The sequence below is a fragment of the Sciurus vulgaris genome (assembly GCF_902686455.1).
Source record: "Sciurus vulgaris genome assembly, chromosome: 11".
NCBI classification, from domain to species: Eukaryota; Metazoa; Chordata; class Mammalia; order Rodentia; family Sciuridae; genus Sciurus; species Sciurus vulgaris.
The window spans coordinates 21,174,003-21,199,773 of record NC_136472.1 but is presented as its reverse complement, the minus strand read 5'-3'; the positions used below and the strand labels follow the sequence as shown (position 1 = coordinate 21,199,773).

The following is a 25,771-nucleotide window of genomic DNA, read 5'->3' as shown; positions in this document are numbered from 1 at the left end:
TGGTTATATGGTTAATAATTGCTAGGGCATTTAGGTTTATTAGATTTCTATTGGTTAATTAAATTGTATTTTAAAAGCTGGGGAAACAGAAGGCAGATGAGAAAAATCCTCCAGTGTCCTCTTTCCAAATTTATACTAAATAGAACAGTCTTTCAAGCCCAAAGTATCTTCATAACATCTAAGGAAGCCAGGTGAGGTACCATAGAGTCCTGGTTCAGTATAATAAAAATAAATTTAGAAAACCAGGAAGGGAATAGTGCCTTGCACTCCCCTTACCCAACTCTTTGCAGTAAAGCTTGAAAAGAAATGCTTCCCCTGTGAGAGGGGAACAGAGAATTGAGTCAAAGCCATAGACTTGAAACCCAGTTTTAAACATACCAAGATAAAGCCCCGTGCAAGGAAGAGACTTTGATCCCTACTTGAAGGTGATACCTGAGACTCAGCCACTAAAACTCATAATCCAGGCTACAATGAAACTGCTTCCACCATGCTTCTACTAGCCTTGGACATCAGTGCAGGAAGCAAGACTATCAGCAGGTTAGCCTGATATAGAACTGAGCACATGCCTTTGTCTTAGAGTTCAGAGCCAGGTCCACTGCAGAAAGAACCAGCATAAGCAGAAATCAAGGGGCCTTACGCCCAGGGCAGAGCCCACAGATGAAGCCTCTACAAATCCTGCATCAGGTAAAGAACTGTGTTTGAGTAGAACACAGTTAAATTTTGCCTGTGTCATTGCCAACCTCAGAGTGTTAGTGGGGCACACCCAGCCCTGTGAGGGCATGTGACCCAGCCTAGCATTATCCTTGCTGGACAATGGACTGTCTGTACCACCCCTTCCCTTCCCTATGGCAGCACAGTTATTTTCAGACCACTGTTGTAGATTGGGTCCATCACCAGTAGTGAACTGTCCCTCAGTGGGACACTCAAGTTTCGGCCTTCATTGCCGCCAGCTGGGATATGGGCCTCCAGGTGCTCTTAAGACTATGAAGAACATTGTGGCTATGTGACTCAGACATGACCCAGATTAGTGTCAGCCTTGTTGACCAAAGGACTGCCTTTACCAACATTATACCCACCTCGGGCAGTAGACCATTGTGCAAGACTCTTCACCGAGAGAATTTCAGGACACTGAGCAGAGGAATTTGACTCAGATCTCAGGCCAGGATGGAGAAATGAAATGCTGGAATCCCTATCTTCAGACCTGTCTCTTAGTAGAGCTTCTGGAGTATTCCTGGTGTTAGGAAGAGAGACACAGATCCAGCATTTCTGTTCATGTCAACATCAACCGAGGCTTGAATGTGTTGATTTCAGGCCATGAGCACATCTTCATCAATAGGCACCCCTTAGCAGCCAGGATTTTGTCCTCTTCCAGTGATCTGCTGACCTTGTTGTGGTGTGGGTTACGGGTGCGACATAGCTTTGTGTTGTTGAGGAGTACAGGTCTGGCACAGGAGCCTGTGGTGGCCCCTCCATGGAGATTGGACCCAGATCCAAACAGAATACTAGTGTCCAAACACAGGACAGTGACGGTGGACAAGGCATAAGTGGCTATTCCGGTCACAGGAAAGGCCTTCCAGGGATGGGCTACCTAAAAGTACTCTTAGTTCATGTTGAACCACACAACAGTGCAGACTTGGTAAAACCCGGGCTTCCATCATCTTCAACAGTTATGCAGGACAAAAAAGTTCAAGCACTGATCAGTGGGAAACCTGAACACAGGTTGCCATCTAGTGTTGAAGTGTGGTAAGTAACTACAGACTCAAAGAAAATGGGAATACGTCTTTGAATTTCTGGAAAAATAGCAAAGATTAGTATAAATACCCAAGGTTTCAATGTCCAGATGACGTTCCATGATGAGGAATATCAAAAGTTTTTAGGAAATTATGTCATCACTAAATGTTCAAAATAAGGTGCTAGAACCAAAATGCATAGTAATCAATATGGGAGAAATCCCAGATTAGAGTGTTTAAACCAGCTACTTAAGTCAAGGACCTTCAAGAAAACAAAGAGAAATGAAGGACTCAACTATCTGAATGAACTCTAGATAGTATAAATGCAAAGAAATAGATGCCAAGACACACCAGAGTCAAACTTCTGAAAAATAAAGACAATGAAAATTTCAAGTCATTGAGGAGAATTGACCTTACTTAAATTCAAATGACGAAGTAATTCAAATGACAGGATTTCTTACCCAAAAGTTTCGGTGTCAAAAGGAAGCGATAGAACATTCTTCAAATGCTGAAAGAACAGAACATTCTTTAAGTCATCCTAGAATTGTATGTCCAATGAAAATATCTTCTGGGAAAGAAGAGGCTGAGCAGACTGGTGTTCATCTATAACCTCCGCTTCTTCGAAGACTGGGGCAGGAAGACCATAGATTTGAGGCCAGAGTGGACAAGTTTGTGAGCTCTCTCTCAAAGTGAAACAAAGGCAGAGAATTGAAGATGTAGTTCAGTAGCAGAGTGCTTGCCTAGCAAGTGGTTCAATGAAGGAAAACAGAATTTGTTGCCGATAGACTTTTCCTGTAACAGTGGTAAAGGACAGTCTTTAAACAAAACAAATGAAAAAAGAAAGGATCTCAGAACCTCAAGAAGAGGACAGGGGATTCAAGATGGCGGACTAGAGGGTGGCTGCGTTTCGTGTTGCTCCAGGACTCAGGACTCAAGAAGAGGAGATATAGAGAGACTTGGGACCAACTCAAAGCAGCCGGGCGAGAGTCTCCCACTGGGCAGTCATCCCGGACGGGGCAGGCGTCCCGGACGGGGCGGTAGCCCCAAAAGCAGGGATCTTTGCGAAGTAGAGCTGCAGGCGAGACGCCCCTCCCCCCGCCGGAGCAGTGATCACAGACAACTGGGAGCATTGGAGAGGTGGCTGTTCACCACAGCGTTTGGACTCGGCGCAACCGACCCGGGCTCTGGGAGGCTGCCCAAAGGAGAAGGTGCTTGGTGAGCCGTTTGGACTGAAAGCGACCACCCCTGAACACAGGGGGTGCCCAGAGGAGAAGGAGAAATACGGGCTCCGCATGTCGCTTGGACTTGGAGCAGCTGCGCCAGGGCTCTGGGCGGCTATCCGGTGGAACAGCGTGGTGAGTGGTTTGGTCCCAGAGCATCCGCTCCTGAACACGGGGGTTGTCTGGAGAAGGAGGAGGAATGCAGCGGGGTGCTTGGGCTCGAAGTGACTGCACCAGGGCTACAGGAGGCAGTCAGGACAAGAAGGTGCACAGTGAGTTCTTGGGACTCGTGACGCACCAGATCTCTGGGTGACCACCTGGTGGAGAAAGAGGTGTGTGGTGGGTCACTTGGTCTTAGAGAGACTGCACGGAACAACAGGTGGCTGCCGGAGGAAAAGGCGTGTGGCGGGTCACTGGGACTCGGAGCGATTGTAAGGGGCTCCAGGTGGCTGCTCAGAGGAGGGGCCGCATAGCCAGGCGAAAAGTGCAGAGCAGGGTCCTAGACGGCTTCTTGGTGGAAGAGCCCCACAGACAAACTAAGGGGCGGAGCGAAGGCTCCAGGACTGCAGGCAGCTTCTCTGAGGAAAGGCAGCCTAAGGAGATTCGTTTGCGAAGGGTGAGGCTTCCAGGCCCAGGAGGTAGGTCCGGGTCCCTGGGAACATTGCAGAAGAAGGCTGCCCAGCCCAGGCAGTAGTTGTGAATTGAACGGAACCTCTGGGAGGAAAACCGACCAGCGAGAACTCCCCACCGGGTGACTCCTCCCTGTTGGGTGAGGTTCTCCCAAAAGGACTGTAAAATCAGAGACACAGGCCCAAACTGGTCTTGCATCAGCCCACATCCTACTTCCCTTCTGGATGACCATTCTTCAGCAAGTGAAGGTACCTCTGCCCACTAGCAGGGAATATACCCCACCAGAAGGCCACCACCCCTAGGGAGTCAGCTCCCTTGTGGAGCACTGCATTATCAACTTCCTCCAAGATTTCAGGCTACTGAAGACTAAGAGGGGATATAATAGAAATCTTCAGGGATATTATAAGACAATAGAGGAAATCTGCAATATCATAGCGGTCAACTGATACCTGAACAATATGAGAAAACAAGGAAAGAAAATGCTGCAAACAAATCTAGATGTTACATCAATGAAACCCAACGACAGCATGGCAGAAGAAATGACAGAAAGGGAGTTCAGAATGTACATAATTAAAATGCTCAGGGAAGCAAATGACGAGATGCAAGAGCAAATGCAGGCACTGAATGATCGCACCAATCGACAGTTAAAAGAGCAAATACAGGAAGCAAAAGATCACTTCAATAAAGAGTTAGAGATATTGAAAAAAAACCAAACAGAAATCCTTGAAATGAAGGAAACAATAAACCAAATTAAGAACTCCATAGAAAGCATAACCAATAGAATAGAACACCTGGAAGACAGAACATCAGACATTGAAGATAAAATATTTAACCTTGAAAACAAAGTTGAACAAACAGAGAAGATGGTAAGAAATCATGAACAGAATCTCCAAGAACTATGGGATATCATGAAGAGACCAAATTTAAGAATTATTGGAATTGAGGAAGGCTTAGAGAAACAGACCAAAGGAATGAATAATCTATTCAATGAAATACTATCAGAAAATTTCCCAAATCTGAAGAATGAAATGGAAGATCAAGTACAAGAGACTTATAGGACTCCAAATATACAAAATTACAACAGACCCACACCAAGGCACATTATAATGAAAATGCCGAACATACAAAATAAAGACAGAATTTTAAAGGCCGCAAGAGAGAGGAATCAAATTACATTCAGGGGGAAATCAATACGGATATCAGCAGATTTTTCAATCCAGACCCTAAAAGCTAGAAGGGCCTGGAACAACATTTTTCAAGCCCTGAAAGAAAATGGATGCCAACCAAGAATCTTATACCCAGCAAAACTTACCTTCAAATTTGATGATGAAATAAAATCCTTCCATGATAAACAAAAGCTAAAAGAATTTACAAAAAAAAAGCCAGCATTACAGAACATTCTCAGTAAAATATTCCATGAGGAAGAGATGAAAAACAAAGAAACAAATCAGCAATGGGAGGAACTATCCTAAAGGAATTGTCAAATAAAGGAAGAACCAAGTCGTCTCAAAATAAATAAATAAATAAATAAAATGAACCAAATGACCGGGAATACTAATCATATCTCAATAATAACCCTGAATATTAATGGCCTGAACTCATCAATCAAAAGACATAGACTGGCAGATTGGATCAAAAAGAAAGATCCAACAATATGTTGCCTGCAAGAGACTCACCTCGTAGAAAGAGATACCCATAGACTAAAGGTGAAAGGATGGGGGAAAACATATCATGCACATGGACTCAGCAAAAAAGCTGGGGTATCCATCCTCATTTCAGATAATGTGGACTTCAAGTCAAAACTAGTCAGAAGGGATAAAGAAGGACATTACATACTGCTTAAGGGAACCATAAATCAGCAAGACATAACAATCATAAACATCTATGCCCCAAACAGTGGCTCATCCATGTATGTCAAACAAATCCTTCTCAATTTCAGAAACCAAATAGACCATAACACAATAATACTAGGTGATTTTAACACACCTCTCTCACCACTGGACAGATCTTCCAAACAAAAATTGAACAAAGAAACCATAGATCTCAATAACACAATCAATAATTTAGACTTAATGGACATTTATAGAATATACCATCCAACCAAGAGCGAATACACTTTCTTCTCAGCAGCACATGGATCCTTCTCTAAAATAGACCATATATTATGCCACAAAGCTAATGTAAGCAAATACGAGAAGATAGAGACACTACCTTGTATTCTATCAAATCATAATGGATTGAAGTTAGAAATAAATGAAAGAGTAAAAAACAGAAGCTACTCCAACACCTGGAGATTAAACAAGATGCTATTACATGATGAATGGATAACAGAAGATATTAGGAAGGAAATTAAAAAATTCTTAGAGGTAAATGAAAACAAAGAAACATCATATCAAAATCTTTGGGACACTATGAAAGCAGTACTTAGAGGAAAATTTATTTCATGGAGCGCATTCAATAAAAGAAGTAAAAATCAACAAATAAACAACCTAACACTTCAGCTCAAAGCCCTAGAAAAAGAAGAACAGACCAACACCAAAAGTAGTAGAAGACAGGAAATAGTTAAACTCAGAGCTGAAATCAACGAAATTGAAACAAAAGAAACTATACAAAAAATTGACAAAATAAATAGTTGGTTCTTTGAAAAAATAAACAAAATTGATAAACCCTTAGCCACTCTAACAAAGAGAAGACGAGAGAAAACCCAAATCACCAAAATTCGGAATGAGCAAGGAAATATCACAACAGACACGATTGAAATACAAAACATAATTAGAAGCTATTTTGAAAATCTATATTCTAACCAAATAGAAAATTTCGAAGACATCAACAGGTTTCTAGAGACATATGAATTGCCTAAACCGAACGAGGAGGACATACACAATTTAAATAGAACAATTTCAAGTAATGAAGTAGAAGAAGTCATCAAAAGCCTACCAACAAAGAAAAGTCCAGGACCAGATGGGTTCTCAGCCGAGTTCTACAAAATCTTTAAAGAAGAGTTCATTCCAATACTTCTCAAAGTATTCCATGAAATAGAAGAGGAGGGTACCCTCCCAAACTCATTCTATGAAACCAATATTACCCTGATACCCAAGCCAGACAGAGATAAATCGAGGAAAGAAAATTTCAGACCGATATCATTAATGAACATTGACGCAAAAATTCTCAATAAAATTTTAGCAAATCGCATACAAAAATATATTAAAAAGATAGTGCACCACGATCAAGTGGGTTTTATCCCAGGGATGCAAGGTTGGTTCAACATCCGGAAATCAATAAATGTAATTCACCATATCAATAGACTTAAAGTCAAGAATCACATGATTATTTCAATAGATGCAGAAAAAGCATTTGATAAAATACAGCACCCTTCATGCTCAAAACACTAGAAAAAATAGGGATAGTGGGAACATTCCTTAACATTGTAAAGGCCATCTATGCTAAGCCCATGGCTAATATCATTCTAAACGGTGAAAAACTGAAAGCATTCCCCCTAAAAACTGGAACAAGGCAGGGATGCCCTCTTTCACCACTCCTATTCAATATCGTTCTTGAGAGTCTAGCCAGAGCAATTAGACAGACCAAGGAAATTAAAGGAATACGAATAGGAAAAGAAGAACTCAAACTATCCCTATTTGCGGATGATATGATTATATACTTAGAGGAACCAGGAAATTCCACCAGAAAACTGTTAGAACTCATAAGTGAATTCAGTAAAGTGGCAGGTTACAAGATCAATGCTCATAAATCCAATGCATTTTTATACATAAGTGAGGAATCCTCGGAAAGAGAAATTAGGAAAACTACCCCATTCACAATAGCATCGAAAAAAATAAAATACTTGGGAATCAATCTCACAAAAGAGGTGAAAGACCTCTACAATGAGAACTACAGAACACTAAAGAAAGAAATTAAAGAAAACCTTAGAAGATGGAAAGATCTCCCATGTTCTTGGATAGGCTGAATTAATATTGTCAAAATGGCCATACTACCAAAAGTGCTATACAGATTCAATGCAATCCCAATTAAAATCAGAATGACGTACCTTACAGAAATAGAGCAAGCAATCATGAAATTCATCTGGAAGAATAAGAAACCCAGAATAGCTAAAGCAATCCTTCGCAGGAAAAATGAAGCAGGGGGTATCGCAATACCCGAACTTCAACTTTATTACAAAGCAATAGTAACAAAGAAGGCATGGTACTGGTACCAAAATAGACAGGTAGATCAATGGTACAGAATAGAGGAGACGGACACAAACCCAAATAAATACAACATTCTAATACTAGACAAAGGCGCCAAAAATATGCAATGGAGAAAAGATAGCCTCTTCAACAAATGGTGCTGGGAGAATTGGAAATCCATATGCAACAGAATGAAACTAAACCCATATCTCTCACCATGCACAAAACTCAACTCAAAATGGATTAAGGACCTTGGAATCAGACCAGAGACTCTGCAGATTATAGAAGAAAATTAGGTCCCGATCTTCAACATGTCGGCCTAGGATCAGACTTCCTCAACAGGACTCCCATAGCACAAGAAATAAAAGCAAGAATCAATAATTGGGATAGATTCAAACTAAAAAGTTTTCTCTCAGCAAAGGAAACTATCTGTAACGTGAAGAAAGAGCCTACAGAGTGGGAGAATATCTTTGCCAATCATACTTCAGATAGAGCACTAATCTCCAGAATCTATAAAGAACTCAAAAAACTCTACACCAAGAATACAAATAATCCAATCGACAAATGGGCTAAGGAAATGAACAGACACTTCACAGAAGAAGATGTACAAGCAATCAATAAACATATGAAAAAATGTTCAACATCTCTAGTAATAAGAGAAATGCAAATCAAAACCACCCTAAGATTCCATCTCACCCCAATTAGAATGGCGATTATCAAAAATACAAGCAACAGGTGTTGGCAAGGATGTGGGGAGAAACGTACACTCATACATTGCTGGTGGGGCTGCAAATTAGTGCAGCCACTCTGGAAAGCAGTGTGGAGATTCCTTAGAAAACTTGGAATGGACCCTCCATTTGACCCAGCTATCCCACTCCTTGGCCTATACCCAAAGGACCTAAAACCAGCATACTACAGAGATACAGGCACATCAATGTTCATAGCTGCTCAATTCACAATAGCCAGACTATGGAACCAACCTAGATGCCCTTCAATTGATGAGTGGATAAAGAAACTGTGGCATATATACACAATGGAATATTACTCAGCCATAAAGAATGACAAAATTATGGCATTTGCAGGCAAATGGATGAAATTGGAGAATATCATGCTAAGTGAGATAAGCCAATCTCAAAAAACCAAGGGACGAATGATATCGCTAATAAGTGGAGGATGACACATAAAGGGGGGGAGGGAAGGGTTAATGTTAAGGTTAGAGTTAGGGTTAGGGAGGGGGGCAAGTATGGAGGAAGAAAGTACTGTATAGAGGGTAAAGAGGGGTGGGAGGGGTGGGGCGAAGGGAAAAAAATAACAGAATGAATCAAACAACATTACTGTATGTGGATTTATGATTACACAAATGGTATGCCTTTGCCCCATGTACAAACAGAGAGGCAACATGTATCCCATTTGTTTACAATAAAAAAAAAAAGAAATACAATAAAAATAATCTAAAAAAAAAAAAAAAAAAAAAGAAGAGGACAAACTGAAAGGAGTAAAAATGCTGAAAAAAGCAATGAATTTTCTTTCCTTCTCTGGAGTCTTTTTAATTAAATTTAATGGCCAATAAAAGTATTACAGTGAAATAACCTTTTGCAACTTAAAAAAAAAAAGAAAAAAAAAAGGAATATTCCAGCCTTGAACGTAATGACAAATAGAAGCAATTTAGAGATATGTAGATATTCTTGAGCAGAAAAATATACTAAGTGAAATTAGTTATAGAAGGCATCAGCAGTAGGATTAGTCAAACTGAAGATATCATTAGTGAGTTTAAAGACAGTTCAATTGATAATAAATACCATATTGAAGGAGAAAAAGAGAATAAGCAGGAATGAAGAAAGATTGTAGAAAATTTGGGATAGCATTAAGAGTGAAAATGTTCAGAAAATTGGGATTCAAGAGGGGTTACAGGATTCCAAAGAGATTTGAAATTTTATTTAAGGAATAAATTTCAAACTTCAAGAATGATACAAAATTCCAAGTAGAAGAATGTCAAAAGTCTCCAGACAGCCAGTTCCCTCCCTAAGAAATATAAACCAACTCTAAAAGGTAAAAGATAAACAGAAGATTCTCAATCCTGGAAGAGAAAAAAGAAAGATCAAAGTATGTCCTAATTCACCTAATAGAGTTTTCAGCAGAAACCTTGTAGGTCAAAGAAATTGACATGAAATTTTCACAGTAGTGAAAGAATAAAAAAAAAAAAAAAAAAAGAATTAGTCACTTAAAAATTCTGCACACTGTAAAACATTGTTTTAGAAATGAAAGAGTGGAATGAATCTGATTTAACTTTCTTATGTACATGTATAAATACATCACAGTGAATCTCCATATTGTGAACAACCACAAGAATGTGATCCTAATTAGAATAAAATGGAGGGGTACTCAGTGTTTGTATAAATATGTCAAAATATACTCTATTGTTACAAATTAAAAATAAATGATGGTGAGTCATCGATTTTTTCCAGACAACAAAACAAAAAGAATAGACCTCCATCAGATCTGTCTGTAAAGAATTGCTAAAGTGCTTTTCTAACTGAAAGAGACATCAATGAGTAAGATGAAAATTTGGCACAACATGTAACTTTCTTGTAAGGGTAACAAAACAGATGTATTCATACTGCCCTAATACCATAAATATAATGAACAAAGGAAAGGAGGAGAGTCTCCTCAGCAGGTGGTGTTGGCAAAACTAAATATGCACATGCAATAGAATGAACTGGGACCCTCCTCACAACATACAGATAAATGAACTGGAAATCAACTAAAGATGTGAACTTAAGACCCAGAAGTAAAATTTCCAGAACAAATCATAAGGGAAAAGCTTCAGGATTCTGGATTGGCCATGATTTCTTGGATAGGACACCAAAACTGAGCAATAAAACCAAGTTCAGCAAGTGGTTCTACATGCAATTCAAAAAGCTTCTGCTGAGCATAAAAGACAATCAGCAAAGTGAAAAGGCAAACTACAAAATAGGATAAAGTAATAAGTCTAATAAAGGGTTAATATAAAAAAAATTAAGGAACTCTTAAAATTCAATCGCAAAAAATAGTTAATTTATAAATACATAAAGGACATGAATATTTTTCTTTAATGAAGGAAATGGCCAACAAGTATATGAAAAGTTGTTCAATTTTACTAATCATTAGAGAGATGCAGATCTAAAGCATTTCAAATAGAGGACAAAGCACACTATTTACTCAAAAAACAGCAACAACACTCTTGACCTTACTCCAGAATGAAATAAATCATTAAACTGCAACATTGAACAGCAGATCACCGGGGCCTATTTCCCTTGGGGTATCTCCTGTAGACTTCATCAGCAGATGAATAAGTTGAACTGCACAATCAAAATTAGCCATAGTCACAGTATATCTAAAACTATAATTGCCTTTCCTTGGGAAGGAGAAAACTTCAGACAATTTGAAGGGTATTTTATAAATGTGAACATAAATTTTCAATGACATGTGCAGAACATTTTAGCCACTGAATCCAAGTATAAAACTCTTCAGTTCTTGACTATTGTATGTGTGAGTCACATGTATTCATAAAGGTGATTGAGTCAAGGCCCTGACTAGGAATTATAAAGCAATTTTTCCTGCAAAGAATGAAGAAAAAAATTGAATTTATGTCTGGATAAGCAAATAAGAGTCTCCTTACAGGGTGTGCACTTCCATTTTACAGATGGATGCAGATGGTTTGAGGTGAGGACACTCAGGAGTCCATCAATAGAGGGTCGGAAACAATGGGCATGTTCAAGTAGCAGTGGTGTCTTATTTTGATATAATAGGGAAATAATGATTCTGTAAAATTAGTTATCTAGCTATGTAATCTAATAGTCATTTCAGATGACTACTTATTTCATAAAGATTCTCCAGCTTAAATTGCTTAAAAATATCCAAACACATCTAGACTATGTAGCTATCTACAAGAAAGGGATGCAATTCCGCATCCCTTTCTGCACACAGCAGCTACTTTCAATTTGTCCTGTGGATCCAGTAAAGGTCCATGTCAGTCATATTCCCCATCTCTCTATTTCTACACTTTCACCAAGCTGCTTTGGTGAGTCTGTGAAGGTATCTTCTGTACAAATTGTCCTGATCTCCTGTGGTTTCATTTTGTTGACTCTTCTGTGGATATACTCTTCTGTGGGAAAATATGAAGTGCTCTTGACTAGGTAGACTTTTCATTTTTTATGGTATCGTTTTTCATGGATATGAGACCCAATCCCCAATATTCTTTCGATCATGACATGATAATTGTGGTAATTTACACCATTGTGATTCCCATGTTGAATTCCATAATCTTGGGTTTGAGGAACAATTATTTAAAGTAATGCAAAAATTTGGAGCAACAATTGGTTTAACAAAAAGGCATATTGTTTGCACTAAAAATTTCATTGCAAAAATCTAGAGTGTATTATGTATGTTAGTATCAAGAGGATATCTTAAAAATATTTGTTTTATTAGTGTAATTGTCTCTTTATACATATTTCATAATAAAGATCAAGCACAATCCTCTCCTGGATTGTTTTAAATGTGTGAAAACCCTGTCATCCCTTTGGTATTTACAATGCTCATACTAATATTTGCATATGCATATATTTGTATGTTGACACTAATAGTAACTGAAATAGACAAAATGCACACACACTATGCTATCTCTATTTCAGAATGCTGTACATGGTTTTCTTTAATTTTCCATATCATATTTTGTATACTATGATGGTTGCAATTATAAACAAATTTTCAGGTTTATCAGGCTGGATTGATCAGACTCCAGGTAATTCAAAGGGAAAATAAAATACTGCTCCCATAAGCCTAGGATTCTAGTTCAAAGCAATGTGCTCCATCCTTAGTTCTGTTCTGCAAGCTTATCACATCCTGTGGTTAAGACACTGTAGATAATATCAAATTTCTATACGTCATCCATCCCAGGGCTTATTTGATGATGACATTTTTCCTCTTTTATTATATTATATATGCCACAGGAATAAGCCCCTTCTGTAATTCACCAGGATGCACAGAGTAGACATTAGCACTTACCAAGTTTATACTTAAATGTTAGGGATGACAGTGATAAAAAAAAAAAAAAAAGTACAGTTCATAGAATAAAACAGAACAGGCTCAGAGCTTTAGCTCTCCCCAGAACAGAGTCTCCATCAGGATTTCCAGGGGGCCTGGGCTCAGCTGTTGGCTGTTTTCTTTTGACACCCACCACTCTCTGAGGCTTTTATAGATGCCACCTGCCTGGCTGCCCAGGTCCAGGAATGGAAGCCCAGAGAAGAATCTCTGCTGTGCTCATGTCTAATGCTGCCTCCAGCACACCTCATGTCCACTACACAGGTATGTCTCCAAGAGACAGCTGAGAGTGTTGGGATATCCATCAGTGCAGGAGGCCTTTGTTTTGATTCCTAGCACCACACACAAAAAAAATCTTAAAAGTCATTTTAACTGGTATTTTTCCCCTTCTTTTCCTGTTTCCTTTTAAGTGATTTTGTGAACTGATATTCCCCTACAAGCATTCCATTTACTCATTAATTATAGCAAAACAATATCCTTATTACATAGAATACAACCAAAGGGTTTTATCTAACATGGTATTGATCAATTTCAATAGCACTGTAACAGTCAATTAGAGATCACCTCTTACTACAACAGATGGTTACACAACACCTTAAGGATTTTTTCTTCTCTGGAGGGTTCTCCTATATGAATCTTTACTTCAAAATTTCAAAAATATATCATGGTCATTGATACATATTATTATTTCTGAATATGCACATGGAAAAATGAGCACTGTATTGTATAGGTCTTTTTATGTATATATATATATATGCATATGTTAAGCACAAAGAGTTCCTTAAGCCCACTCAAAGAATGATGAATATATGCATACCAAATTTTAAGTATGCATCATAAAGATCAATCACAAATATAGTAAAATGTACCACAGAGCCTAGAAAACAGCTACACATATACTTTTGGTGAATTAATAGACCATTAATCCCTATGGCACTGAATGACACAGAAACACCAAAAATCTCACAGAATGAAAGGTCTTATTGTTAATATCTGTACTCAAATTTTAAAGTAACTTGAAAATTCTAAATAAATTATATCAAACACTATTAATACTCATAAACTGACTCAAATTCAAAGTTGGTGACTTCAAAGTAATTGTGACCAAATGAGGTAAAGGAACATTTTTACTCTTTTCATAGGACTATATAATAACATGATAACATATTTTTGGAAACATTCCAAATATCTAATAAATTTATGTATTCATGAAAATAAGGGAAGAACATCTAGCTAATTATCATGGAACATTCCAAAACAAATAATTAAAAGAAGAAAAAAATCTTCTGAAGAAGACAGTCACTAGTATATTACAAAAATTTACTTAAAATGTCTACAAACTTACAATGCTTGTAGATATACACATTCACAGATAACAAGACAAATGAAAACTAGTGCTGTAGAGTATTTTCAATACCTTTTATAAGTGGATGTTTATGTTTTTTCCACATCTTGGGTATTTCAAATAATGTTGCAATGAGTATGAGAGTGCTTGTATATTTTTGAGATTCTAATGTCTAGATACTTTTGGATAAAACTCAGAAGTTGGATTACTGGCTCATGTGATCAATTAGCTAATAAAGTCACAATTAAATACAAATTGTTCCTGACAATTAGTGGCTAACTTTCGGGCCTTTTGTTAATCTTCCAAATACTTTAGGGATATTCTACTAGTTGCTTGACTTCTCCTCAGGGAAATTCTCAGGGGTGAAAGAATCCATAAATCATCCTTACAAGTGCCATGCCAAGAAAACAGGGGAATCAAGAGAAGAGGTTTCATTTCAGGTAACAAGGACAGAAGCAGAAGTTTTAATGTGGTATGTATGTTACCAGTACCTATAGAAAAGGTCACATTTTGCTATGGTTCTGTCATCTAATATTACTAATCATTTCTGATTCTAGTTTCAAACATACAGTTACCTAGTGATTATAAGGTTTTTTTTTTTTTTTTTTTTTTTTTTTTTTGGTAGAATTGTTTTTATTGATTCTTTTTAGTTATACATAACATTAGGACTTATTTTGACATAATTACCTAGTGAGTGTCTCTAGGCTGTTTTTGTGACATTTTAACAAAAGATTTGAAATTTAATGATTATGTAAATAGATAAATGTGATTCATTCCTGATCTCTTCATAAGCAAAAGTGAGCTTCCACTTCACACTGAGATATGAAAAGCATGTTTTGAAGAGTCAGAGACTTTCAAGTCCCCAGTTCTATAGTGATGGTAAAGTACTCCTCTTTTTGCAGTGGGGAACCGAGTCTAAGAAATTAGAACATAGAGTTAAAAAATGAAATTTCAAGATATGGTAAAGATATTCAACTACAAAAATCAGATTTTTTTTCCCATTGAATTCCAACACTGGTGAAAGCAGTTTTCATCTTTACTTACAGAAGTTCATACTGATCAGGTCACTTTTTAAACACTTCATGGTTACAAATAAAACCAAACCTAAACAACAAAAAATAAGAATTCCACTCTTTCTTATTGAATTTATTAAAAGTATATTTTCTAATGTTTTAGTCTGCAACATTTTCTTATGACTAATTTAGGAATGATGAGTACTTGTAGCAGGGTAGGCTGTCAGGTAGTCACATGACTAAGAAATATTTTAAGTAAGTTAAAAGTCCATGGCATGCAATCTGATATATAATTAATGTCATCAAATTCTATGATTCTGACTTGTGGAGCCCACTTGTAGATTGGTGTCATGACAATTTTCACTATAAAGTGTCATGTCTATTTTTTTTTTTTTAATTTAGGAAACATTGGTGCTCACAATATTTTATCCCAACAGTAATTTTTTTCTTTAAATGTCATACCTCTGCTCCTATGCTATACCTGTCCATCTGCAGTCTTTTGGATGTTCAGGTAGATTTCATTTGCTTATACACAAGTTTATATGCATTACCATATTTGGAAGATGTTCTTCTGAACATTTGAAAGAATTTCTATGAATTTAACGCACAGGAGGATTTCCAATGACATCCAGCAACCCATCCATGTCATCTTTGCTGTATTTTATTGTGTTTCTATGGGATTACGTACCTTATTAAAAGTTTACAAATTGTAGAGCTTCATAAAATTTATTGCAAAATAATTTCAGCCTTTTTTCTTCTTAAAATTAATATTCCTTTATCAAAAGAGAATTTTATGAATCTTCATTGTATACAACCTGTGTCACTGATTTTCTACAAATTTCTTCACATTATCTCATCCACATCCAGATTTGTGCATATAAGATACTAAGAATCTGTTACATACAAGTAAGGGTATTCTAATAATAATGACAGTGTCCCAGGAGGAAATTAACATTTTAAGGCATTTTATACTAAGGTGATTTACATTAAAATATTTCTAAAATTGTTATGAAAAACAAAAGGTAGATAATCCAAACCAACAGCACACTTCCAGTTTTAGTAAGCTTGGGGGTCATGAGATAGAGTCTGGATATGTTTTATATACTTGTCCTGTGTGACCTGTTCATCTCTTCACTATTTCAGCCCTGGAGAACAAGTGGAGTCCCTGTGCACAAGAATGCTCATTTACCTTCCTAAAGAAAACCTCTTTCAGGTCGGTAACAGTCACATAACCAACACCAAGAGAACAAAGACGTTCGGTACATGACCTGTGGGAAATATTTCAAAGTAACAGAGACACACTGAATCATGTAGTCACCCTTCATTCTCAACAACCCCAGAAAAGGGTTTTGTTAAAATATTTTCTGAAAATAATTTTCATAAACCATATGCTTACATACAACTTGGATAATATGTATACACCTATATATTTCTTTATACACATATAAAGATAATTTCCAGTGATTTTTTTTTGTAGTTTTGGTATTTGCATACACTGAATAGGCTAAGAGTCTGAGTTGTATCAACTAGTAGTATATAGATTTTATAAGACTATGTCAAAGTAGAAAGTTGTATGAATTTATGGAATTTGTCATTAGAAATTTTTATTATGTAATCAGCATCAATGACATGTAATTTAATAAATATAATTGTAAATATGTGATTGTAATTATAGAAGTGCAAATAAAAAGAAGAAACAATAAATTATTATTCATTATTGTATTCATTTTAAAATATTTAAACTTTCATCATTTTGCTTTCTGTATTCACATATCTGTATCTGTATTTCCAACTTTATGTATATATCCATCATCTATGTAAAGTTGATTTATCTATTTGTCTCTCTACCTACTACCTTTATCTATCAAGGATTTTTAACCTCAGAATGAGATTGTTGATCTGGACACTAATTTGGGAAGAGTGCTCAGTAGTTTACCTGATCACTAACCTAAGATACCAGCAGCAGTTCTCTTTACAATCATGACAAAATATCTCTAGATATCACAAAATGATCATTAGTAAGAAAAGTAACCTTGATGAGAATGAGTGATCAATCTCTGACTCCTTTTCTCTAGATTTTTATTTTTAAACATGCATTTATTTTAGACTATTTTAAATATGAATATTTGGACATAGCTTATTTACCCTAGCTTTGCATAACAAATATTAGACTCTTGCAAATATTTGTAATCTATTGACTTTGATACTATCTACCCAGAATAGGCTTTCTAATAAAAACGGATGGAAAAATACAATCTGACGGTGCATGAGTTCATTCTGATGGGTATCACGTCGCGCCCTGAGCTGCAGGCTCCACTGTTTGGGCTCTTCCTCATCATCTACCTGGTCACAGTGCTGGGCAACCTGGGCATGATCATCCTCACCAAGGTGGACCACAGCCTGCAAACACCCATGTACTTTTTCCTGAGACATCTGGCTATTACAGATCTTGGTTATTCTACAGTTGTGGGCCCCAAAATGTTGATAAATTTTGTGGTGGATCAAAATACAATCTCCTATTATTTGTGTGCTACACAACTAGCTTTCTTTCTTGTGTTCATTGCTTGTGAACTTTTCCTTCTAGCAGCAATGGCTTATGACCGCTCTGTGGCCATCTGTAACCCTCTCCTCTACACTGTCATCATGTCACAGAGGGCATGTCATATACTGGTAGTTGTTCCCTATCTCTACAGCACATTTGTGTCTCTTCTGGTCACCATGAAGATTTTTACTTTACGCTTCTGTGGCTACAATGTCATCAGTCATTTCTACTGTGACAGTCTCCCTTTGTTACCATTGCTCTGTTCAAACACACATGAGATTGAAGTTATAATTCTGATATTGGCAGCATTTAATTTGCTTTCCTCTCTTCTGATCATCCTGGTGTCCTATCTGCTCATCCTCATAACCATTCTTAGGATGAAGTCAGCTGAAGGCAGGCGCAAGGCTTTCTCCACCTGCGGATCCCACCTGACGGTGGTCATAGTGTTCTACGGGACTTTGATCTTTATGTACGTGCAGCCTAAGTCCAGTCACTATTTTGACACTGATAAATTGGCTTCCATATTTTACACTGTAATTATCCCCTTGTTGAATCCCTTGATCTACAGCTTGAGAAACAAAGATGTAAAACATGCCATACAAAGAACATGGAAAAAGATATGCACTGTTTTTTCTTGAAAACTGTATACATTATGAGTCATCCATCAGGTTGTTATGAACCGTCTACTGCATTTCTCCAAATAGCATAGCTAGCAAAAAATGGGCTCAAAGTATATTGAGATTGACCTTCTTTGTCTTCTTGAAACTTCTAAATGCTATGAACACACACTGAACAAAATGGTAAAGAAGCTTGCCTTCCTGAATGGAGAGACTTTAGTTAGTAGTGTGAAAATCAAAGTAATTCATCAGTACAATATGACTGGTCTGTCATCTCTACACTATAGGCTGTATGTTGCATGAGAGTGAGAAAGAATATCATGTACAGATAAGAGATGAGCTACATATTGTTATAGCCTCGACTGTTGTAATAAGATTTTAGGACCCATATTTGTGTTTGTGAATGTGTTATGCCTTGGCGTAAGCATGATTGTTCCATGTTATGCTTCATACACATCTATGGGTTGTGTTAAATCAAATTTAATTGTGGTACAAAGAGACTCAGTGTAGCATGCTCATTTGCATGTCAAAAGAATATGCTCAATGTCCCTCCTCCATTTGGAAATCTTAGAGTCCTACCTTTTTCTTATCTGTATCCTTACTTTCATATAAGAGCGAGCCCAGGAGTGCCTCTAACTCAACGTATTTGGATATTTAGTAACTCATAGATTCAGCAATGAACTTGATTTTTGTCTACTCTAGTCCTTGAATATATGTTTGAGTGGACGTACCAATTAAGATAAACTTAAGTTCTTCCATAGATGCTCCCAAGATTTTACTCCTTTTTTCTTTCCTTCTTTCTTTTACTTTCTCTTCCTTCCCTCCTTCCCTCCTTCCCTCCTTCCTTCCTTCCTTCCTTCCTTCCTTCCTTCCTTCCCTCCTTCCCTCCTTCCCTCCTTCCCTCCTTCCCTCCTTCCTTCCTTCTTTCCTTTCCTTTCCTTTCCTTTCTCTCTCTTCCCTGTTTCTTTCTTCTTTCTGTCTCTTCCTTCTTTCTTTCCTTCTTCCTTTTTGTTTCTTTCTTTATCTTTCTTTCCTTGCCTGCCTTTCTTTCTTTCTCTTTCTAAAAGTCACGGTCTGTTTGATATTTAATTCTTACCCAAGGTAACTACTTTGTGATGAATTAACATTGTTGTTCTTTCTTGGGGCTGATTTTCCTCAGATTGGTTCCATGTGAAAGTACTATTTTCTGGATATGATGGATTCTTTGACTGTACTGATGGTAATCTGGTTTGAGGGAAGCAACAGAGATAATCCTACAATATTTGAATTATGCTGTATTTATTCTTACTTTGTTCTTTTTTTGTGGTGCAGGAATTTAGACCCAGGTCTTCGGGTACATTAGGGGAGCCCTCTACCACTGAACTGTTCCCCCACCCTGCACTATGTTACATTTTTAATGAAGGCATAATATATTGTATATTGACATACATACCATCATAGTGTCTGAAGATACTGCATCCTGTATAAAATGATCTGTATGTTTTCATTGTATTTATTAATTTAACATTCATAGCATTTTACTGATAGAGACTGATTTGTTTTCCTAGTGTAATATCATCTAATAAAATTATCTTTTACCAATCAAATATGAATGAAAAATCATTGAAATAATAGCATATATATATACTTATATACGTACATATATGTATGTACATATACAGAGTTTCAGCAATTGGTTTATATATACAACAATATATTTTAATTTCCTAGAAAATACATTGGGCAGAGATACAGTGAAATGTAATTCACTACAAGTTTTACAGTGTTCATATTAAAATAGTTTATTTTGGGCTACACGAAATTAACTTTAATGAACAATCATCCATTTTAGAGAAAGATAAAGTTTCAATATTTAATTTTGAAAAGCAAATGCTTGTTTCTAGGTTTTCAATTTCAGAATCTTCTCCCTCCAAAAAAATAAATACATAAAATAAATAAATAAAAACATATTCATGGCTGGGATGTAGGCAAGTGTTAGAACACTTGACTGGCACATGTGAGGCCCTGGGTTCAAACCCCAGAGCTGCAAAAATTACATACATACCATATACACAGATGCATGCAGAGAGAAAAAAGAAAAAGAAGGGAAAATGTAGGGGTTTATAATCCTATTCAAAAAATCCAAGGAGTCTCTTTATGCTGCTGGTGCAGTGTGCCCATTTTCAGGAAGTCAGCTGGGAAGTGCCTGGACTCCCTCCCGCATCAGCACACTTCCCAGTATCTAAGCATTTTTCCTGCTCACACTGAATGTCCTGCACAGCGCAGCCTACTGTTAAATGTCCTGGCAGACTTCCCTTCAAGTTTATGAGGGGACCTTCCCTCCCCCACTGAGCAATCCCACATACCTAGTGCTGCTTCAGTCTGTTCATTTTACAAATTGCCTTTCTCTCCCCAAACCCGATATCTGTTGCTTTTACCTGGTTACTAGTTCTCTGAGTTGCCTTCTGGCAATTTCCCACACCGTTCCCACCTCATCCTGCCATGCAGAACTGTCACTTAGTCTGATTCATTCAGAGAGCATGTAGTGTATCGGGGGATTGCTCTCCACAGCCATTTTCAGAGCCCCCATTAGTGTACTTTAATAGCCATTGAATATCGAATGAAGTAATCCTCCCCATCATATAAAAACAAAACAGAACAACAAAAAGTTAACAACCACCCAAAAAATGAAAACAAAATCAGAAAAAAAAAAAAAAAAAGCTGAGGCTAGTAATTTGCTCACAATTTTGATGCTAGCAACAAAAATAGATCCTGAGTCTCCCAACTATAAAAGACATCTTGGTGGTCACCTCATACCAGTGGCCAAAGGCAGGAGGATTAGAAACCAGGCAGGGGCCACTAACAGGGAGGACGTTCTGAAGGCTCCTTCCCTCTCAGGTATCCCTTTGCTACAGAGCTATTGACTCTTATGGCTGAAGATACCCTAGGCTTTACCTATGTCTTCTCTATCACCTGAATGCCTCTGTAGTGAAGAGCTCTCTCACCTGAGCCAGGTGTTCTGACACCCAGCCCCAGTCTTTTCTTTCCCCTCACTCTGGACTCACAGAGTGCAGTGGGACAGATATCATGAGTCTGGCAAGGAAGAAGGGCACAGGAAAATGACTTTTGAATGGAATGGCCACAGCCTAATGTAATTTTCTTTTCATCATGATTGGTGCAAGGAAGATGTGGCAGGTGTTTCAGAAAAGGACAGAAAAGTGCATCTGTGCGTTGAGGGCCGTCTTGGACAAGATGGCACCTGGCAGTGACCAAACGGCACTGGATACCAATATAAGGAAGTACCCAAAAAGGTTGCTTGCCTACTAGTTCCTTGGAGACTTATGACATGTTAACGCCAGGCTCTAGGATTGGCTATCTAATATCACGCCGCACATGGACAGCTCGTGATCCATATAGTGCTATGCTGACATTCCTCTGCATGCTCCCCTGCATGAGAGAAAGCTTTGCTATAATTGGCTGATAAGCTAGGAGCCTGGGGGAGGAGAAAGGGAGAGGATAGGAGAAGGGAGATAGTAGCAGAACAAAGGAGGCAGAAAAAACAGGGAGGACACAATAAATCTCGTCAACTAAAGATTGGTGGTGTCTCTTTTCTCCGCGCCGGTTCTGCTGGACGGAACATCTGTGCTTAGACAGTCTAACAGCAACAGCGAAGAAACAACTAATCTCTGCTGATCTTAGAAGGGAAGGAGGGTAATTAAATAGGTGTTGACTCAGTTAATGTATTTCCCCTAAAAACAGTATTTAATGCTTTTGGTGTGTGTGTTTTTTGGTTTGTTTTGTTTTGCATTTTGGTCATTAAAGCAGATCTTTCTTTACAATTTTTTTTTTTTAAGTCATCATTTGTTTACTCTTGTTGCTGAATTTCCCCACAGTACCATTTATCAGACATGAGGAAGCCTCTGAGGCCTCAGAGGACTTGTCAGAGGATGACAAGTCCCAATCCTTTGAATCCATCTTTGCTGTTCTGACTTGATAATAAATGATAATAAAAATTGAAAAATTGTTTTAAGGGGCATATAACATTTCAGAAAAAGATTTGTACCAATGTTTATGTATCTGAGACTAGAGTCCAGTGTCACATCCAAAGAAATGATGTTTTCCTTGATTTTTGTTTTCCTAGAGACCAGGATTTATTCTTGGCAGAATCAGCATCTACTTTTGTTGCTAGCTTTGTGATAATGAGCAAATTATGAGCCGCCCTTTTATTTTGATTTTCGCGATGTTCCTAACAATATATGTGCATATACATATGTAATTTTTACATGAATGCAGATATTGACTGATACATACAAAACACATGCACAGGCATATATTTACATAATCTTTATTTAAAATGCTCTATCTTATTTTTCTTAATCTCCATCTAAGTCAAATTATCCACACCACCATCATCACATTTATAAATAATGTTTGAAATTTCTAATTAGTTTAATCAAACATGACCTAATAGAAATAGTAACTACTTTTCTTATAAGCTCGCGTTATTTTCTATGGAGTTATTAGTACCGAGTTCTGGATTTGAAGTAATCTGCTCAATCCTTCAGTCTACACAGCAATTTATTCACACAGCCAGTGGCTCAGACAGCACAGGGAACACACTCAAATTGTGGCATCATCATTGGGCTGACTCATGAGGGAGATTTTCTACTTTTATCATATAACCTATAGCACAGATATAAAATCCATTTTTAATTTATCACAGAATACAAAGACTAGACATTAATATGTTTCAAGATTATACTGAAACTAAAAAAAAAATTAAAGTTATTATTAAAAAAAATAAAATTCACAACTCATAGAACAGGTTGGCAGATTTGGCTCTTCCCAGAACTGAATCTACATCCATCATTATGGGATTCTCTCCGGACTTGGTACCTATTCAGTTTTTTGCTTTCTTTTGACCCTATTACTCTGAGGCTGTTACAGATGACACATTTGTGGGACAAAGTATACATAAAAAATTATAAAAGAAAAAAATTTCTCATGGATAATGTATACATTTTAATTTATTTATGTATTTCATGTAATTTATATTTTTTCAAAATTACATGTATAAAATGATATAAAACAGCCTTACATAGCTATAAATTGGTATAAAATTAAGATTTGGTGACTTTAATCATAAGAAGACAGAGTATTAAAAATAGTTCTACTCCTCTGGTGGATGGGTAGTTAAGGGATTTTGAAAGTAATCTGTAAGTTACAATTGACCTCAAATATTCAGAAAAATCAGAAGGATGCCCAGTAAATAAATTAACATGTATGTACCAAAAATGATCCAAAGAAAAAAGAAATTTATATACTAAGATGTTAGGTAATATAACACATTATCTTTTTTTTATTTCCATTGTCAAGATTTATTAAGACTTTATGAGGCATATCATTATCTTTATGAATTTTAAAAGAATTACCTTATTCACTTGCACATGTTTTTGTACATATCAGTTAGGTTGCAGTGATCTAATTTTCTTCAGATATCCTCACTGAGGTCATTTAGTTGTTCTATCAATTAATGTTTTATCAGTCACTGTTGTACCAGTTACTTAGAGGAAGATATTAAAACTTACAAGTATGATTAAGATTGTTCATTTGTCTTTAAAAATAAAGAAAAATAAAACCTAGATTTTGTTTAAATTTTAAAATTCTGTTTCCAAGCTTATATTATACATCTACTGACTTTTGATTCTTTTATGATTATAAAACCTCTTACCTTATCTCTGGCAATACTCCTTGATGTCTATTTGGTCTGTTATAGCCACTCCATATTCCTTCTGCTTACCATTCAAAGAGTAAACATCTGTCAGCATGTCTTTCATAAGAACATAATTTCATTGATAACCAAGGACACTTGTGAATGAAATGTGGTAACCTCCAGTAAAGAAGTAAATTCAGTTGGATCAGGACAGAGACTCACAGGGAGAAGAAGTTTCAACAAGGAGTATCAGTTTCATAGAACACAATTTTTGAAGTAAAAGTAAATTAAAAATGGACTACTGTGAATATATAAAGTCAGGTGAACTCTCATGTAATTTGATTGTGAAAAACAAGTATGTTTTATTTTAAGAAAATGCAGATTGATAGTGTTAATATTTATCAGAACTTTCATTATTAGTAGGATGTAATCGGGTTAAATATATATGTTTATAAATATATATATGATATGGTTCATATATATATCATATAGGCTAAATGTACACTATATTATATATAGAATTTAAATACATATATTTAATATATATAATTTAAGTTGAGGAATTTGCAAATACAAATTATTTTGAATATATCAGAATCAAAGCTTTAATTATCTCAAAATTAACATCAACTAATTAAAAAATTATTGTAGGTATTTAGACAAATTATTATCAGGGATGTATGTGTATAATAAAATATATGATTAAGCTTTTCACTAATAAAACAGATAACAAACATAAGATTGTATTAGAGTCTACCTGAAAATTTTGGAGGCAAATTTACATATCATAAAATCAACTATTTTAAAGGGAACAATTTAGGGGCAGTTAGTACATTTGCAATGTTGTGCAGCCACCACCACTGAGTAGTTCTAGCCCATGAGACTGAATCAAAAATAGCTGGGATTCAGCCTCTCATACTGATATCCTTCCAATACTCAGTTTTTATGGGGTTCTAGTCTTTTTCTCTGAATAATCCAACCTGTAAGCTTATAAAAATAAATTTTCTTAAATTTTTTTGGCTGCAGTATAACCATAAAGCAATTTCTCCTGTTCCTCACATCCTTCAGCTCCTGGCAACCTGTATTCTGTCTCTATGGGTTTTCTATTGTTTTTCTCATTTTATTGTTTGTTCTATTTAATTATACATGACAGTAGAATGCATTTTGATTCATCATACACAAATGGAGTACAACTTTTATTTCTCTGGTTGTACATGATACAAAGTCAGACCATTTATGTAATCAAACATGTACATAGGGTAATGATATTTGTCTCATTCTACCATCTTTATTACCCCTTTCCTCCTCCCTCCCACATTTCCCTCTACACAATCCAAAATTCTTCCATTCTTTCTTTATCCCCAGTCCCCAATATGTATCAGTATCCACTTTCAGAGAAAACATTTAGCCTTTGTTTTTGGGGGGTTGGCTTATCTTACTTAGCATGGAATCCTCCAACTCCATCCATTTACCAGCAAATGCCATAAATTTTATTCTTCCTAATGACTGAGTAATATTCCATTTTGTGTATATAGTACAGTTTCTTTATCCCTTCACCACCTGAAGGGCACCTATGTTCCCACATCCTCCCCAACACCTACTGTTGCTTATATTCTTGATAATAGTCATTCTAATTAAAGCAAGATGAAATCTTAATGTAGTTTTCTTTTGCATTTCTCTAATTACTAGAGATGTTCAACATTTTTTCATAAATTT

General features: G+C 36.6%; 1 protein-coding gene across 2 annotated transcripts in view; it reads left to right on the top strand.

Annotated features, from left to right (window-relative positions):
* Positions 1 to 25,771, top strand: part of LOC306639030 (olfactory receptor 8K3-like) — a gene marked incomplete at both ends in the record, with an annotated part of 68,667 nt that overhangs the window by 4,283 nt on the left and 38,613 nt on the right. The window contains one exon of one of the 2 annotated variants that reach the window (XM_079102471.1): positions 17,446 to 17,757. The exons of the other annotated variant lie outside the window; for it this stretch is intronic. Coding sequence (XP_078958597.1) covers positions 17,446 to 17,757 — 312 coding nt within the window. Of the gene's footprint in view, positions 1 to 17,445; positions 17,758 to 25,771 lie in introns of those variants that run through there. 2 annotated transcript variants of the gene reach the window in all.